The sequence below is a fragment of the Jaculus jaculus genome, chromosome 13 (genome assembly GCF_020740685.1).
Source record: "Jaculus jaculus isolate mJacJac1 chromosome 13, mJacJac1.mat.Y.cur, whole genome shotgun sequence".
Lineage (NCBI taxonomy): Eukaryota > Metazoa > Chordata > Mammalia > Rodentia > Dipodidae > Jaculus > Jaculus jaculus.
Window position 1 is genome coordinate 53,079,766 of NC_059114.1, and position 19,219 is coordinate 53,098,984.

Sequence of the window (19,219 nt, forward strand, 5' to 3'; positions counted from 1 at the left end):
AATATGCATGCACCTCCACAACCTACTTGCTAGGGTACAGTAGGGAAGTAAGGGCAAGTGCTACTGCTCCAGAGATCCAAAGGCAAGGCATGGCTGACGGGCTGAAGAGATTCCAGACCACCAAACCAGCTCTCATAATAGTCACCAGCCCAGAGCTGCTGGCACACAAGAAACCCCTACAACCTGCACCTCTGTGGTTATAACCCCATCCCACTCCAATCCAGTTCAAACCTAAAACAGAACATTCACTTAAAGATCCTACAAGGGAAAATAGTTACTTCTTCCTTAATAAAGTAAGACTTTTATCATGAGTTGGGTAGATCCCAACACATACCAAAAGAGAGAGAGAGACAGAGACAGAGACAGAAACAGAGATACAGAGAGACAGAGACAGAGCTCCACCAAACTTGCCTGGCCCCACAATGGCAGCCTCCAGTGAAAACACACAGGTGACAAGAGAACTTGAATTCCACAATAAAAGCACAATAAGCTTTCCTTTCAGATGACACTTGGGACTTTGGAACTATCTTAAGTTTGTAAAGACTACCAAAACGTTTAAAGTTGAACTGAATACAATTTAAAATTTCAGATGGTTATGAATCTACTGGTGGTCAGGAGTGAAATGTGTTAGCTTGAATGGGTGTCCCCCAGTAGATTCAGGAGTTCATTAAAGTTTCTTGGATTTCCAGCTGCCTGACTGGAAGAGGTATCACATGGTTAGATCCTTGTGTAAAGCCCTAAGTTATGTTTGGGGGCTGATCTGAATTGCAGCCTAAGATTCAGAGCGTGCTTGAGGTCTTCTTGGGGTTCCAGGAGTGCACTTGCTTGTGGTGCTGCTGGTGGTATTTCTCTCTGTGTGGATCTAAGTAAAGGGAGCCAGTTTCTTGCACCATTATGGACCTTCTCCAAGATCTGTAATCTTCCATAAATTCCTTCCTCCCATAAACTGTGTTTGGTGTGGAAGTTCATCCCAGCAACATGAAGCTGACTGCAACATACATCACAGTTAAAATTTTAAACAAAGTCGGGCGTGGTGGCGCATGCCTTTAATCCCAGCACTCGGGAGGCAGAGGTAGGAGGATCGCTGTGAGTTCAAGGCCACCCTGAGACTACATAGAGAATTCCAGGTCAGCCTGAGCTAGAGGGAGACCCTACCTCATTAAAAAAAAAAAAAAAAAATGAAACAATGCAAACAAAAAGAGAGTGGTAAAAGCAGCAAGAAATAACTCGTTGCATACAAAGACAATCCCACCAGAATAACCTGAGATTTTTCAATGGAAACCAATGAAGTGAGAAGGGCTTAAAATGGAATACTTCAAAGCCTAAAAAAATGATGGCTTCCAACCCAAAGAACTGTACCCATCAAGAGTATCCCTCAAATTAGATGGAGAAAGGAAAACTTTCCATGACAATATCAGATCTGTGGTATATGAACACAGTAAAACCTAAAGAAATACTTCAGAAAAAATTCCACACAGACAAGTCGAACAACCAGCCTGAAGAACCTACAAGAGGACCAATATGATAACCAAAACTAGAGCAGAAAGTTCAAAGCACCAAACCCCACAAATACTCCAGCATGGCAGGGATTAAATTAAACCTCAAAATTATAACTTTAAATATTAATGGATTTAACTCACCAATGAAAAGACACAAGTTGCCAGACACAGTGGCACCCACCTTTAACACCAACACTCAGAAGGAAGTAGAGGAAGATCACTGTGAGTTCAAGGCCACCCTGAGATTACATAAAAATTCCAGGGCATCCTGGGCTAGAGCAAGACCCTACCTTGAAAAAAAATTAAAAATAAAAATAAACAAAAAGATAAAAGTTAACAGGGTGGATCAGAAAAATGGACCCTTTCATCTGCTGCCTTCAAGAAGCTCACCTCAAAATTAATGACAGACACCACCTCAAGGTGAAAGGGTACAAAATGATTTTCCAAGCAAATGGAAATAAGGACCAAACAGGTGTGACTAAATCAATGTCTAACAAAACAGACTTCAAACTAAAAGTAATTATTAAAAAGGACAAAGAAGGCCACTTTTTACTTATCAAGTGAACAAACTAATAACAGGACTTCACAATCATAAATCTATATGCAACAAACACAAGTACACCACATTTTATAACATAAAACAGCAAATCAGAAATAAATCCTAATACCATCACCAGTAGGAGTCATCAATACCCCACTATCATCATTAGACCAATCATCCAAGCAGAAACCCAATAGAGAAATACTAGATTGATTAGACCTAAGAGACATCTAAAGAATATTCAATCCCAATTCTTCAAAGCCTAAAAAACTGTGGCTTTCAACTCAAACTACCATTTTCCTGGGTAGGTAGAATTAATATTGTGAAAATGACAAAGCTACTAAAAGCAATATACAGATTCAATCAATGCAATACCAATAAAAAAAAAATCATTATTCTTCACAGAAATAGATAAAACAATCTCAAATTTTATATGGAATGGCAGACCTCAGATATCCAAAAATATCCTCAGCAAAAGAAATACCTCTAGAGGAAATACCATTCCTAATATAAAGCTATAATATAAAACCATGGTAACAAAACAACATGGTATTGGCATAAAAAGATATATAAAAACCAACAGAACAGAATGAAAGACACAGTTCTTAATTCAAGCAACTATAGCTACTGGATCTTTGATAAAGGATTGATGGAAATTTGAATGGATATACTCCAATAGATTCAGGAGTTTATTAAAGCTTTAGATCTTCAGCAGCCTGGCAAGAAGAGGTGTCACTATGGATGGATCTTAGGGTCCAGCCCTAACATGTGTTTGGGGGAAGATCTGGAATTTTAGCCTAAAGATATGCAGAGAGCTTGAGCCCTGCTCAGAGTTCCTAGAGCGTGCTTGCTTCTGGCGCTGGTGGTGGAGTTTCTCTCTGTGTGGACTTGTGAAAGGGGGACAGCTTCTTCTGCCATTATGGAACATTCACTGGATCTGTAAGCTTCAAATAACTGCCTTCCTCCCATAACTTATGCCAGGTTTGGAAGTTTATCCCAGTGACATGAAGGTGACTGCGACAGAATTGGTACCAGAGAGTGGGGTGTTATGTGTGATGAATCTGACCATGTGTATGTTGGTCTTCTGGAACTTTTGTTTTGGAGGAATGAGCATGGACTTGGTACTTGCAACTGAAAATGCCTTGCAGTGCAATAAGCCAAGTTTTATGGGCTATTCTGGTGAAAAATTGAAAATGGTAAGTGCAGAGAGAACTGTATTTGGAGGACTGAATTATGAACTTTCTAAGGAAAAATAAAGACTGCAGACAACATATTTTTAAATATTTTATTTGTTCTCTTATTTATTTATTTATTTATTTGAGAGAAAGAGAAAAATAATGGCAGATAGAAAGAGATTGAAAGACCAGAGTCTCTCTAGCAACTGCAAATGAACTCCAGACATGTACATGTTCCACCTTGTGTATCTGGCCCTATGTGGGTACTAGGGAATCAAACCTGGCTCATTTGACTTTGCAGGCAAGTACCTTAACAAGTAAGCCATCTCTCCAGTCCTGCAGACAACTTTGTTGGAACTGGACTACTGGCATAAGGGCTGGCTCATTCTGCTGCCCAAGTCCAAAAGTTTGATCAAGGTTAAACTTCTAATGGATTGATATGCTTGGCTAAAGATGTGGAAGTGAGAAATTTAAAGTTGAAAAAATTCAAACAACTATAAAACTTACAGGCACAAGCTGGGTGTGCTGACGCATGCCTTTAATCCCAGCACTCAGGAGGCAGAGGTAGGAGGATCACCACGAGTTTGAGGCCACCCTGAGACTACATAATGAATTCCATGTCAGCCTGAGCTTGAGTGAGACCCTACCTTGAAAAAAAAAAATAATTTACAGGCACAGAGGCAGGTTTTAGGTTCCTGAAGCTGCTACTGTTAAATACATTAGCATTTGGAAGGAAGACAGTGCACCTACTTTACACTGAAACAAAGGAAAGGATGCCTGAAGAAAGACTGAATGGTAGAAATGCAAACTCTTGAAAGGAGTTGATTGAAAACTTGCTTTTCAAAGTCATGATTTATTTTGTCCCTGAATTAACAACACAGCTGTGTTGTGCACACCTGGTATTGGTTTCAGAAGCATGAAAAATGCATGGAGTGGGTCATGAAACGCACATGGTTTCAGGAGCTGCTGCTGAAATGCAACATATAGGCAGGGCATGATGGCCCTGATAGGACAGTGGAGCCATTGAAAGATGAACCATGGTTTGCATGGAGACCCAAAGACATTTTTGGATATACCAGGACTATGCAAAGAATACTGTGGAGAGCTACTGACTTGGGATGGAAGATTTCCCTGGCTATTCAGCCCAGCTGGAGGGGTGAAACTGGGAATTCCAGAGACTATCACTGGTTATGATATCAGACTTGAGATGCAAATATTTGACATTTGCTTAATAGTCGTTGAGTTTGCATTGGTCCACTATGTCCTTGCTATGCCTTGCAGCAGTTTGAAATGTTTACTCTGTGCCTGTATATGTTGAAAGTATGTAACTTGTTTAGATTTCACAGGACTCACAGTTAAGAGACAGTCATGAATCTCAGATGAGTCTTGGGACTTTGGAACTATCTTAAGATGATAAAGATTCTGGGGACCTTTGAAGTTGGACTAAATACAATTTGCACTGTGAGATGGATATGAATCTATTGGGGGCCATGGTCAGAATGTGGTAGTAGAATGGACATCCCCAATAAATGCAGGAGTTTATTAAAGCTTTAGGTCTCTAGCAGCCTGGCTAGACTAGGAGATATCACTGTAAATAGATGCTATGGTCCAGCCCTAAGGTATGTTTGGGGAGGATCTAGAATTGCAAACTAAAGATACGCAGAGGCCTTGAGCTCTGCCTGGGGCTCCTGGAGTGGGCTTGCTTATGTGCTGCTGGTGGTATTCTTCTCTGCATGGACCTGTAAAAGGGGTCAGCTTCTTCCGCCATTATGGAACTTCACCTGGATCTGTAATCTTCAAATAAATCCCTTCGTCCCATAACTTGTGCATGGTTTGGAAGTTCATCCCAGTGACATGAAGTTGACTATGACAGGAGCCAACAACTTATACTGGAGAAAAGATAGCATCTTCAACAAAAGGTGCTGGTCAAAATGGATAACCACATGTAGTAAAATCAAACTAGACCCACTCTTCTCAACATGCACAAAAATCAACTGGAAATGGATTAAAGACCTCAACATAAGACCTGAATCTCTTAATTGCCTGCAAGAAAAAATAGGGGGAACTCTCTCCATGATATAGGAATGCTAAAAGACTTCCTGAACAATATCCTAGTAGCCCAGGAAATTAAACATTCACAAAACCACTGGGATCTCATGAAGCTCAAAATCTTTTGTACTGACAAACATACCATAAGCAGAGCCAACAGACTACTCAATGGAATGGGAGAATATCTTCACCAGCTATACCACTGACAGATGCCAAATATCTAGACTCCAAAAAGAGCTGAAAAAAAAACTAAGCAATAAATTTTTTAAAGTCAAACAAGGGCTGGAGGTATTGCTTAGCAGTTAAGGTATTTGCCTGCAATGCCAGAGGACCCAGGTTCGATTCCCCAGGTCCCACATAAGCCAGATGCACAAGGTAGCATATGTATCTGGAGTTTCTTTGCAGTGGTTAGAGGCATGCCCATTCTCTCTGTGTGTCTGTCTGTCCTTCTCTCTCTCTCTCTCTCTGACTCTCTAATAAATAAATAAAACTTTAAAAAATATTTTTTAAAAAAATCAAACAATCCACTCCAAAAAAAAAAAAAAATGGGACAGAGAACTGGAAAGATGGCTTAACAATTAAGGCACTTGCCTGTGAAGCCTAAGGTCCCAAGTTTGATTCCCTAGGACCCACATAAGCCACATGCACAAGGTGCCATATGCACCTGGAATTTGTTTGTACTGACTAGAGGCCCTGGCATGTACATTTTCTCTGTCTTTCTCTCCTTCTCCCTCCCTCCCTCTCTCTCTCTCTCTCTTCCCCCACCTTTCAAATAAATAATAAATAAAAATGGGGTTGAAAACTGAACAAGAAATTCTCAATGGAGGAAATATAAATGGCTAATACTCACTTAAGAAAATACTCAAGATCCTTAACCATCAAGGAAATGCAAATTAAAATAACTATGAGATTCCACCTTACTCAGTGAGGATGGCATTCATTTAAAAAATCAAATCATAATAAATGTTGGCAAGGATGTGGGGAAAGAGGAACCCTTATTCATTGCTAGTAAAAGTGCAAATTTGAACAGCCACTATGGAAATTAATATGGAGACTCCTGAAAAAGTTAAAAATATAGCTACCAATTCACCCAACTATTCCTCTATTGAACATATACCCTAAAGGTTTCACTCTTCACTGCATAGATATTTGCTCAACCATGTTTCAAGCTGCTCAATTCACAATAGCTAAAAAGTGAATCAACACAGACATCTATCATTTGATGACTAGTGAATGAAGATATACATATACACAGTGCAATTATACTCAGCAGTAAATAAATATGATACAATGAAATTTGTAGGAAAATGGATGGACTTATAACAGATCATACTTACCAAAATCACAAGCACAGGAAGACAAACACCACATTTTCTTCCTCATCTTAACCTGGCTCTTAACCTGGAACAGCATGAGTTACAGGTATATGTGATAGGCAACTTGTTGGACAGATAGTAGGGAAGTGTTTGTGGGAAGGAGAATGCGAGGGCAGAGAAAGACACACACAAAAATAAATCTGAAATGAATTGGTACCATAGAAAACTTTTTACTTGATAACAAACTAAAAGACATAACCCTCAACAGGAGTATGGCAGAGATTATCTTGCAAGTAGGGCCCTGGAGAGGGTGGGATAAAGCCTAACCCTAAAATATTTGGCTCTAGCTTTTAGCTCCCAGTACCAAAAGTCCATTACAACCCATACTGAGCTGTTGACAGGAGAGATATATGAGATCCCCAAAACAAGACAGGATTCTGTCAAAGCACTTTATTATCTGCCTGAGGTAAAAGGTAAGTCCTTATTGCTGAAGACACCACATCCTGCTGACACAGAGCATTGAGAGAGCCAGCTGGAATCTAAAGGGAAGCCAGTTCCCCGATGATCTACCCACAGGGTGCTGGAAAGTGCTACATGAACTATTAGGGGAAAATGGCCAATAATGTTGCATGCTAGCAGGGGACACTGCTATAAGAAAGCAACCAGCCTGACAAGATGTACACACCTGTGCAATAGAGGCATCCAGCCTAGGTAGATAACCATTGGCGTCTGATTGGCTAACAGATTCACTCAGTGGAAAGAAACTCATGTCTGGAACTGGAAGCCTAGTCAGAACCCTATGGAGACCAAGATCATGGACTCCAACAAGAAGCTCCCACTAGTCTTTGGCAAAAAGAGAGGCTACACCCATCAAAATGTCTCTTAATTAACAATGTTTATCCCATTTAACCTATGATGACCTCATTGCCCATTGGAGAATCTGTTTTTCTTTTTCAGAAAGGCAGTGAGAACTGAAGAGATAAACCACCCCAACCCTCACACATTAGCCTGAGCCCAGGTAACACCACAAAGAAATTAGCAAGAAAGCAAGAGTGCTGCTTCCATGGAGAGCATGACAACCAGCACCAGGGGGAAGGAGAGAGACACTGAGTATACTCAATGCACACCAAAGCAGAAATCCCGAAAGAAGCTGCTGAGAAGACAACACTAAAGGAAACTTAAAATACACCCACCTCCACTCAGGTAATTCTGTGGAAAAGGGGGCAGAAAGGTTATAAGAGCCACAGGTTGGGATGCATACCCAGAGGCATTGCCACCTCCCGACACACACACACACCGAAATGACTAACTGCTGCTCTCACAAAACATAACCCACCACCCCATAGGGAATACCAGCAACCCCACTGAGATGCGCCCTCAGCAGAATGAGTGCAAGGAGGAGGAAAATGATGGGAACAACATATAATTACAGGACATTTGTATTGTGTGAGTACTAAATAGTATTCATTCTCATTCTCATTCTCTCTCTCTCTCTCTCTCTCTCTCTCTCTCTCTCTCTCTCTTTCTTTCTCTCTCTCATAAATAAATGAATAAATAAAAAAATCTTTAAAAGATGAAATCTTGTCATTTTCAGTATCAATAGAACTGGGCAACATTATGTTAAGTGAAATGAATGAAGCATAGAAGACAATCCTGAATGATCTCACATGTGGTATTTAAATAAGTTGAGCTCATAAAAGCTCAGAATAGAATAGTAGATACCAGCGAGAGGATCAGTAGTTTAAGGTCATTCTGAGGTATATAGTGAGTTTGAATTCAGCCTTGGTTATATTAGATCTTGACAAAATATTTATAGACCGTGTTTTTAATCAATAATCAGTACATTGTTATTATCTATAGTTAATAGTCATACTACTATTCACTAACATACCAGAACTTCTTGTGGCTATCTAGCTATAACTTTGATCTCATTGATCAATCTTTCTCCATCCCTCGCTTTACATCTCTACCCAGCCGCTGGTATCTACTATTCTTTCTTCTAGCTTTGTATGTGTTCCACCCTTTAGTTTTGTGTAATTCATTGTACAGAGCACAAAACTAAAGGGTAGAACACATACAAAGCTAGAAGAAAGAATTTGGGACTTTGAATGTTTTTACTGCAAAGAAATAAATATTTAAGGAAATATTTCAGGAAATAATTTAAACATTACACAAGTGTTGGGGAGATGGCTCAACAATTAATGGTACTGGCTTTCAAATGCCCCAGTACCTATATAAAGCAAAATGTACAAAGTGGTACATGTGTCTGGCATTTGTCTGCAGTGGAAAGAGGCCCTAGTGCACCCATACTCACTCTTTGTCTTTCTCCCTCTCTCTTCCCTCCTTGTCACTCTTCCCTCCTTTTTCTCTTACTCCCTCTCTCTCCTCTCAAAAAATATTTTTATAAACACTGCCCATATATAGGTGTATTTAAATATCATTTAGTAAATTTCAATTTTAAGGTATGGAAACTCAATCAAAGAAGAAAACAAATATAACAAAAGTAGATAGAACAAAGAGAAAACAAATGATAAAAATATAAATTTAAAGCTGGATCTGATTGAATCTGAATCTGTCCATGAAAATATCTCTGGAGCATCAGTGTTTGAACCAATCCACTAGATAGAGAGGATCTGCCTTCATATAATCACATTAACTAGAAGCAATTCAGAAGACCTAGTTCAGTGTTTGCCCTGCATGTGGAAGTGCTCTAGGGACAAAGAGAGAATTTAAATATATCAAGCAGCAGACATTATTACATTATATTAAGAGATAAAGCTCAAATATATGTTGCCTATTGAGAAACTTGTTTAGGGTTGAGGCTGTAACTCAGTTTAGAAAGTACTCATCTAGCAACACAAGGCTCTAGATTCAATCTCCATCACACACATACACACACAAAAATAACACTGGAGAGATGGCTTAGTGGTTAAGCACTTGCCTGTGAAACCTAAGGACCCTAGATTGAGGCTCAATTCTCCAGGACCCACGTTAGCCAGATGCACAAGGGGGCACATGCGTCTGGAGTTCATTTGTAGTGGCTGGAGGCCCTGGCATGCCCATTCTCTCTGTCTGTCTGTCTGTCTGTCTGTCTCTCTCTCTCTCTCTCTCTCTCTCTCTCTCTCTCTCTCTGCCTCTTTCTCTCTCTGTCACTCTCAAATAAATAAATAAAAATGAACAACAAAAAAACTTTTAAAAAATAACCAAATATGATACATACTATGCTATCATTAACCAAAAAATATAATATTATCAGAGTAGATTTTATAGCAAAGAATATTACTAGAGATAGTGATAATTCATAGGAAAACCTAGAAATCCTAACCATTTTCACTTAATAAATAAGTTATTTTCTTCATCACATAGAAATAGCAATTCTCAACATTTTCTGCTGCTAATTATAGACATTTAAAATATACATAAAACTGATTAAACTATACATAAAACCAGACAAATTCACAGTTATGATTGGGAATTTCAAATCCTTTCTCTCAGTGATCGGTGGAACAGGTAATAGCTAATTTTCTATGTCACTTTGGGTAGGCCAAGGGATACTCAAATATTATAAAACATTAATTTTGGGTCTGTCTATGAGAATACTCTGGAAGATCAATGTTTGAACCAATCCACTGGATACAGAGGATCTGCCTTCATCAATGTGTGCAAAGAGGGCTAAGAAAACAAGAAGAGGAAGAGGAGAAAGATTGCTGTTCTGAAGCTAAGATTCCCATTTCCTCCCTTTGACACCATAATACCAGAGTTTGGGACCTTTGTGTTCTAGGGCTACAACAATGCCTCCCCAGCCTTGAGTCTGACTGAGGTAGATCAGCTTCCTTGGTTCACAGGCTTTCTGACTCACAGTGAACTGTTACACCAGCTTTCCAGATTCTCCAGTATGTGGAAATTCTACACTTCCCTCATAAATCTGTTATATACGTACAGTGTAAATATATATCTTGTATATTCTGGAATCCCCTAACTAACACATAAATCGAAGGTTTGAATATACAGAAATATACCCTACTGATTCTGTATTTCTAGAAACTCTTGACTAACACAGAAATAAGACTTGAACATCATTAGTAATCACCTTAACCATATGCATAGAATACCCCCAACCAACAACACAAAATGCATATTCTTCTGAGATACACATAAAACATTCACAAGGTAGACCATAATTATCCAAATTACATAATCTATACAAAATTGGCTCTTGGAAAATAGTGAACCTAAATTCAAGATCAATAATGGAAAGACAGGAGGGAAAGGAAGTACTTGTAATTTACCAAAGATTTTGGAAGAACATATAGGACATAAAAGAAATCAAAAGGAAATTTAAGCTGTATTCTGAACAAAATTAAAATTAAAATAAGCACACAAAAAGATATAGGATATAGCTAAAACGTTATTCAGAAACAAAAGTTAAAAAACTACAAGCCGACATGAGCATGTTCGTTCAGTAGTACAATTCTTTTGCTTTACAAAATGATGAATGATGTGGTTATTCTTCTTACCTTGGATACATTGCTGACATAATTCATTTGGACAGTACTTTCCTTATCGACTTGATTACAAAGATTCTGTAAAGTGGATGCATATTCTTTATCACTTTTTATTCTCAGAGCCATAAATTTCTTCACTGTTTCCAGTAATCGTAATTCCCAGTCTTGCAACTTTAACACAGCTTCATGTGAATTCTTCAGCTCACTCCCAAACCCCATTTTTGTAAGGCAATGCTTGTCCTCCACACTGCACAAGTGAGCCTGCTAGTCAGCACATATCTGTATACGGAAACATAAGAAGCAATCTTCAATTAAAAGGAAATTAGTCTTCAAAGCAAAAGTATGCCCCATTCTCCTTTAGAGGGAAAACATCATAACTGAATGTTTTCTCTCAAAATCAGGAACAAGATGAGGATCTACACTCATTGTTAGACTGGAGGATGTAGACATTGCAATGGCATAAGTAAAATTAAAATCACTTAGATTAGAAAAGGAAGAAGTAAAACTATGTTTATTTGCAGATGACATAATTTTGTATATATAAAATCTTAAGGAAGACAAAAATCTTAGTAGAGCTGGGTGTGGTGGCGCACGCCTTTAATCCCAGCACTTGGGAGGTAAAGGTAGGAGGATCACTGTGAGTTCGAGGCCACCCTGAGACTACAGAGTGAATTCCTGGTCAGCCTGGGCTACAGTGAGACCTTACCTCAAAAAAACAAAAAACAAAACAAAACAAAAAAATTATTAGAATAAAACTCTTCTTATCAGTTGCTACTTATTTTTATTTATTTATTAATATTTTCAGCATTGCTGGGAATTGAAGCCAGTTGCTGGTTTCCATGTGGCAAGCAGCTCTACCACACAGTCCTACAATTATGAAGTTTTGCCTCACCATAGGTTTGGAAACAAGTTAGCATAAACTAAATTCTCTGTGACCATGAGCTAAAATAAATCCTTTCTACATTAAATTGCTCTTCTTAGGTAGTTGATCACAGCAACAGACATTTACATAACAAACTATAAAATCAATATGTGAAAATAAATTAATTTCCACTTATCAGCAACAACTATTTACAAAAGCAACAAAAAATAATAGAATATTGAGGAACAAGTTTAAGAAAAATGTAAAACTTGTGCTCTTAAAACCACAAAACATTGTTGAAATTGTAAAAGACCCACTGAAAGATTCATTTTCAAAGACAGAAAGAGTCAATACTGGTAATAAAGCAGGATTCTCCAATTTGATCTATAGATCTGACAGAATCTATATTAATAGCTGAGAAAACATTTTTCAAAAAGATTTTTAAAAGTCAGGGGAAGAGCTGGAGAGATGGCTTAGCAGTAAAGGCATTTGCCTGAAAAGCCAAAGGACCCAGGTTCAATTCCCTAGGACCCAGGTAAACAAGATGTATAAGGTGGTACATGCATCAGGAGCTTGTTTGCAGCAGCTAGAGGTCCTTGTATGACCATTCTCTCTCTCTTTCTCTCTTTCTCCCTATCTCTCTCTCTCTCTCTTCCTCCCTCCCTTCCCTCCCTGCCTCCTTTCTCTGCCTCTCAAAATAAATAAATAAATAATAAAAACTCAGGGGGGAAAACAACTTATAAGATTCATTTTTTCCAACTTTAAAACTTTATAAAGTATTGAAGAGATGGCTCAATGGGTAAGAATACTTGTCATGTAAGCATGAAGATCTGATTGGGCCTGCTTGTTCTGACTTTAATCCTCAACACCCATGTAAAAAGTTGGGCATGTCCATGCATGTCTGTAACCTCAGCCTTGTGTGGAGGCAAAGTGAAGAATCACTGGGGCTCACTGGTCAGCCAGTCTGACAGAAAATGGCAGGTCCAGGTTCATTGTGAAACTGTATCAAAGAAATAAAAGCCTGAGGAGTGATAGGGAAGGGCACTGAACATTCTCTTCTCCACACACACATGAGGTAACATATGCATATACTATACACACATACCATACTACTAAAAACTCAATAAAAAGCCACAGTAATTAAGATAGAATTACACGGACACACAGACAGACATAGAGATCAATAATAATAGAACAGAGGGTGTTAAGAAATCTTCACATTTCTGATAAAATGATTTTTCTGCAAAGGTTCCAAAGCTATTTAATGGGGAAAGAAGAGTCTCCTCTAGAAATAGTCCTGAGACAAGTGGATTTCCATCAGTACAAGCATGAAGCAGAATGAGTCCTTAGATCATAAACAAAATTTTTTTCTATGTGTCAAAGATATAATCATCAAGGCTAAATATCAAGAAGAAAACCTGAGTACACTTGCATCTGGTTTAAGCAATGGGTGCTTAGCTACAATAACAAAAGCACAGCAACAAAATAAATACATATATATTGGATAGCATCAAAATTAAAGACTTTTATACACCATTAAGAAAGTGAAAAGTTGGGCTGGAGAGATGGCTTAGTTGTTAAGGCATTTGCCTGCAAAGCCAAAGGACCCAGGTTCAATTCCCCAGGACCAACACAAGCTGGATGCACAAGGAGCACATACATCTGGAGTTTGTTTGCAATGGCTACAGGCAGGCCCTGGCATGCCCATTCTCTCTCTGTCTCTCTTCTCTCTATTTCTCTTGCTTTCTGCTTACAAATAAATAAATAAAAACTAAGAAAGTAAAAAGTCAATGCACAGAACAGGAGAAAAAATTTCAATGTCATATATTGTAAATGAGGATTTTATGTGGAGTATGTAAAAAATTCTTATAACCAAATAATAAAAAGATGAAGTAACTAAAACAATCAAAGGATGTGAACAAACATTTTTCTAAAGAAGATCTATAAATGTATAATAAGGGCTGGAGAGATGGCTTAGCAGTTAAGCGCTTGCCTGTGAAGCCTAAGGACCCTGGTTCAAGGCTCCATTCCCCAGGACCCACATTAGCCATATGCACAAGGGGGCACATGCGTCTGGAGTTCATTTGCAGTGGCTAGAAGCCCTGGTGTGCCCACTCTACCTTTCTCTCATTCTCTCTCTGTCTGCCGCTCTCAAATAAATAAATAAAAATTTTTTTAAAATGTATAATAAGCACAGACAGAAAAAGAAAAAGATATCCCATTAGGATCAACAGGCCATTAGGAAAACACAAATCTAACCTACGATGGGATATGAATGCACATCACTAGGATGTTCATAACCCAAAAAGACATAACATGAAGTGCTAGAGAGACTGCAGAGAGATTAGAACTCTCACAGAAATGTGCAGCAATTATTAAAAAAAAAAAAAAAGTTTGTCAGTTCCTCAAAAAGGTAAAACAAAGAGCTACCATCTGACTAAGAAATTCCACTTGGAAGAATACAATGCACCCAAGTGAAACACAAACATAGATATGCAGAAGCTAGGGATGATGCTAGGTTCAAACCCAGCACTACATTTTTAAAAAACGAAAAGTCTACACAAAACACTTCTACATGAATATTTGGAACAACAATACTTATAATATCCACAAAGTGAAGAAAACAAAAATATTCACCAATGAAGCTGAAAAGGACATCCAATAATGGAATACTACATGCCAATTAAAATGAACAAAGTATCATTTACAGGCTATGACACAGATGAATCCTGAAAATATTTTGGTAACTAAAAGAAATCAATCACAAAAACAACATATTGTATGATTCTGCTTATATGACATGTTTAAAATAGGCCAACCTAGAGATAGAAAGTAGATTAGTAGTTTGCTAGGACTGGCGCACTTGGAAGAAAACAAGCGAGTGATAGCTAAGAGGTATTAGAGGTCATTCTGTGGTGATGAAAATGTTCGATAGGTGATTGTGATGGAATCACAGCTCAATGAACACAGTAACGACAACCAAACCACGACTTTCAATCATGCCCAGGTCAGTTATCATTCCTTAGTGAGTACATGAATATCGTGTTTAACTATGATTTGATGGCTCCCCACATGCTTCATGTGCTAAGATTTAACCCCATTGAAGGGATTAACTTTGAAGGAAGAAATTTAACCTCACTACAATACTTAGAAGTAGGACCTCTAAGAGGTAACTAGGATTAAATAAGATCATGAGCCCCCATGACTGATCCTTAAGATTTCTCTCCCTCTCCCACCCACCACCCACCCCTCAGACACACACTTGCTCCCTGTAATGCTCTAAACCATCTTGGGCCTCTGCCAATAAGGCTATCCCTAGATGTGGACACTTAACCTTGAACTTCCAGAACTCTAAGCCAAAATAAACCTCTCTTATTTATAAACTGACTCAGTCAGTCAGTGGTACTGTGTCATTAGCAACAGGAAAAAAAAAAAAAAAAAAAAGCTAGTATTGCAAACAAACTCAAAGAGTTGCTTAAAAAAATCACCACAGCCTAATTTACGGCCATGTATAAGCCAGTTACCATAAACTTCCCCAAAATAGCCTCCTTGTTTACTATAAATTCTGAAAGCTACTGTAGAATTTATTTATTTTGTCTTCCAGTTTCCTAGGAGGAGATTCAGGCAATGAGTCTTTGAGAGACAGAAGAAATGTGGAGCTAGTTCTGGATCACTCATACCAGAAGTCAGCTTCACAATTAAGCTGGTATCACCCAGGCTACACAGACATACAAACAGGGATTCCTTGGGTTGGGGATGCAGCTCAGTTGTTAAAGTGCTCACTTAGCATGCATAAAGCCCTAGGTTTGATCCCCAGCCTAGAATAACCTGAGCATGGTGGTGCAGTCCCATAATTCCAGCACTCAGGACTTAGAGGTAATAGGATCAGAAGTACAAAACCATCCTCAGTCTCATAAAGACTTGAAACACAACTTGAGCTACTATATAAGAACCTGCCTCCAAACAAAACAACAACAAAAAACACCAGGAGTTTTCTATTTCTAACCCATTATTTTACCCAAAGATGTGATAAAAATAAAGGCTGACCAAATAGAAAATAAATTAAATTTTCCGCAACTAAAAAAACATCCAGTTTTATAAACTAGCAAGTAATTAGAAAAAATGTTAAGTTGTGAAAAACTATATTTTGTTAAAATTTCCAAAGTTGTAACCAAGACACTCAACAGTCCTTAACATGAGTCAGCACTACAAAGGACATAAATTACTCACTTTGACATCAAAAAGGATGTTCCAGGTTTTCATTTTGTATTCAAGAGCTTTAAATTTTACTTTAGAAGGAGAAATAAATGGCTTAGCAGTTAAAGCACTTGCCTATAACCCCAGGTGGATTCACCAGTGACCACATAAAGCCAGATGCACAAAGGGGTGCATCCATCTGGAGTTCGTTTGCAGTGTGTGTGTGTGTGTGTGTGTGTGTGTGTGTGTACACATGCTTGCAAAATAAATTATTTAAAAAATTTTTTTTATTACTTTAGGACTGGGCTGCTTAGCTCCATGGTATAGTACTTGTCTAGTATGCATGCAGTCCTGGGTCCAATCTCTAGTACCACAATACAAAAAAGCTACTTATGGAACACGAAAATTTACCCTGAACTTTTGTAGTTGTTATTTGCAGCTGAAAGAAGTCTTGGTGGAGATACGCACTATCTCATTCATGCCTGCAGAAGAATAAGGGACATTTTTCTGAAGGCAAAGAATGGGAAAATTTTTTTACTTGAAATAAACTGAATTTTGGATTGTGTTTTATTTTATTCTGCAACTTGGCAGATAATCACCTGTGTTTCTAAAACCATCATGATAAAAATTTATTTTCTCTTGCTATTAGAAACTTCAAAAGGACTAAAAAAAGCTCAGAAGAAAAAAAAAAATGGGATGTAGAAACTGGGAAGTACTCCAGCCTGTCCTAAATGGTGATGTGTACTCACTAATATTCTAGGACAGGGTATATATATAAAATAACTTAATATATGCTATCTCTTTTTAAGAAATAAAAAAATTAAAATTTAAGACAATTCCATGGCCAGGCATGTCATGTCTTTAATCCCAGCATTTAGGAAGCTAAACAAGGAGGATCACTGTGAGTTTGAGGCCACAGTGGGCTACATATTAAGGTCAGGCTGGCCTAGAGTGAGACCATGCCTCAAAAACAAACAAAAAAAAAAAAAAAAACCCTCCATGATAAATGAAGACTATGGTCTGGGGAATGACACACAGATTAAAGGCACTTGCTTACAAAAGCCAGCCAGCCCAGGGCTCAAATCCCCAGTACCCATGTAAAGACAGATGCACAAAGTGGCATATGCATCTGGAGTGCATTTGCAGTAGCTAGAAGTCCTGACATGCCCATAAATCCCTCCCCCCACTTCTTCCCTCCTCACCTCCTCACAAAAAAATAAATAAACCACAAGATTATTCTATTAAAAATGAAGACTGTTTCTATTTGTCAGACTGTTTGATATTACAAATATTGTAGGAATTATCAGAGTGATTGTGGTGGTTTGATTCAGGTGTTCCCCATAAACTTAGGTGTTCGAAATGCTAGGTTCCCAGCTGATGGAAATTTGGGAATTAAAGCCTCCTGGAGGGAGTGTATTGTTGAGGAGGGCTTATCGGTATTACAACCAGTTTCCCCAAGCCAGTGTTTGGCACACTCTCCTATTGCTATTGTCCACCCTCTGCTCATGCCATCGTTTTCCCCTGCCATCATGGAGCTTCCCCTCAATCCTGTAAGCCAAAATAAATCTCTTTTTCCAAGAAGCTGCTCTTGGTTGGGTGATTTTTACCAGCAATGTGAACCCAACTACAACAGTGATATAGTACAGTTATCCGTACAAATGACATATACTAAGACTATTCATTACGATAGTGTTTTTTGTGTTTGGGGTTTTTTTGTTTGTTTGTTTTCTTTTTGGATTTTTGAGGTAGGGTTTCACTCTAGCTCAAGCTGACCTGGATTTTACTATGTAATTTCAGGGTGGCCTCCTCGAATTTATAGCTATCCTCCTGCTTCTGCCTCCCAAGTGCTGGGATTAAAGGCGTGCACCACCACACCCAACTACAATAGTGTTTTTAATAAAAGAAAACTTGAAATATCCACCAGTGAAAACTGATTAAGTAAATTACAACCCAAACTTCTTTTTTGTATGTTTATTTTTTTTGAGATAGGGTTTCAATGCAGCTCAGGCTAACCTGGAATTCACTATGTAGTCTCAGGGTGGCCTTGAACTCACGGTGATCCTCCTACCTCTGCCTCCCGAGCGCTGGGATTAAAGGCGTGCGCCACCATGCCCAGCTCAAAACTTCTTTATTTGGCTGCACCTGAATAATTTTAGGAGCGTCATTCAAATTATAGTCTAAATTTTTTCAAGGCCCAGCGTTCACAGCCTTCTATAATAGAATTTTGTGGTGTTCTCTGACAATGCACCAGTATATACCAATATACACCAACACACCAATAATCCAAGGGTGTCCTTGAGTACCGTGAGTTACTGTCATATGAATTCAAAGAATGAAATCCACACACCAGAGGAGCACGTTCATAAAAATTTTATTATAACTTGGAGCTTTAAGGACAGAGAGCTTTAAGAGAAAGGGGAGCCAGGAAGGAAGGAAGGAGATGGAGGAAAGGAGGGAGGGAGGAAGGCAGGAAGGAGGGAGGAAGGGAGGGAGAGAAAGGAAGGAGGAGGACATAGCTTTAGATGGAGTATGAAATGCCCAAACTGAAAAGAAGGAAGCAAGGCATAGCTCTTGGCAAGAGGGAGTTTGAGAAGCCCACCTCAAAACAAAGGTTGGGAATTTTTACGTAAGCCCAATGGATGGGTGGCTGGTCTAGGAAGTATAGTCCTGATGTCAGGTGTCTGAGATCAAGATTTCTAGGAAAGAGCAATCTGTCCAGAAATCCTAATTTACTAGGAAGGGCCTTTGTGGAAGGGAGTAGAAGGACTAACTAAGGGGACAGAGATAAGAAAAGTTCGGACCCTTCTGACATGTAGTAAAGGGTAATGGCCTAGATTTTCCCTGTAGATGCAAGGACAATTCCCACATTTAGCCAAGGAGAAATCTATTCACTTTTGGGTCCTGTCACCCTTAAACTGCCTCAACAACACATAGGATATCATTTAGTCCTTATAAAAATTAAGGAAACTTTTCATTTACTAATATAGAGAAATCATTAACTACTAATTTAGGGCTGGAGAGATGGCTTACTGGTTAAGGCTCTTGCCTGCAAAGCCTATGGACCCATGTTTGACT

General features: G+C 38.6%; 1 protein-coding gene across 4 annotated transcripts in view; it reads right to left on the bottom strand.

Annotated features, from left to right (window-relative positions):
• The window catches only part of Fer (FER tyrosine kinase), a 417,682-nt gene that overhangs the window by 345,930 nt on the left and 52,533 nt on the right, over positions 1-19,219 (bottom strand). For all 4 annotated transcript variants that reach the window (XM_004652481.3, XM_045132276.1, XM_045132277.1 and 1 more), the window contains exon 2: positions 11,098-11,364. In XM_004652481.3, the coding sequence (XP_004652538.1) occupies positions 11,098-11,304 (207 nt within the window). In that variant the 5' untranslated portion in view covers positions 11,305-11,364. The remainder of the gene's footprint in view (positions 1-11,097; positions 11,365-19,219) is intronic.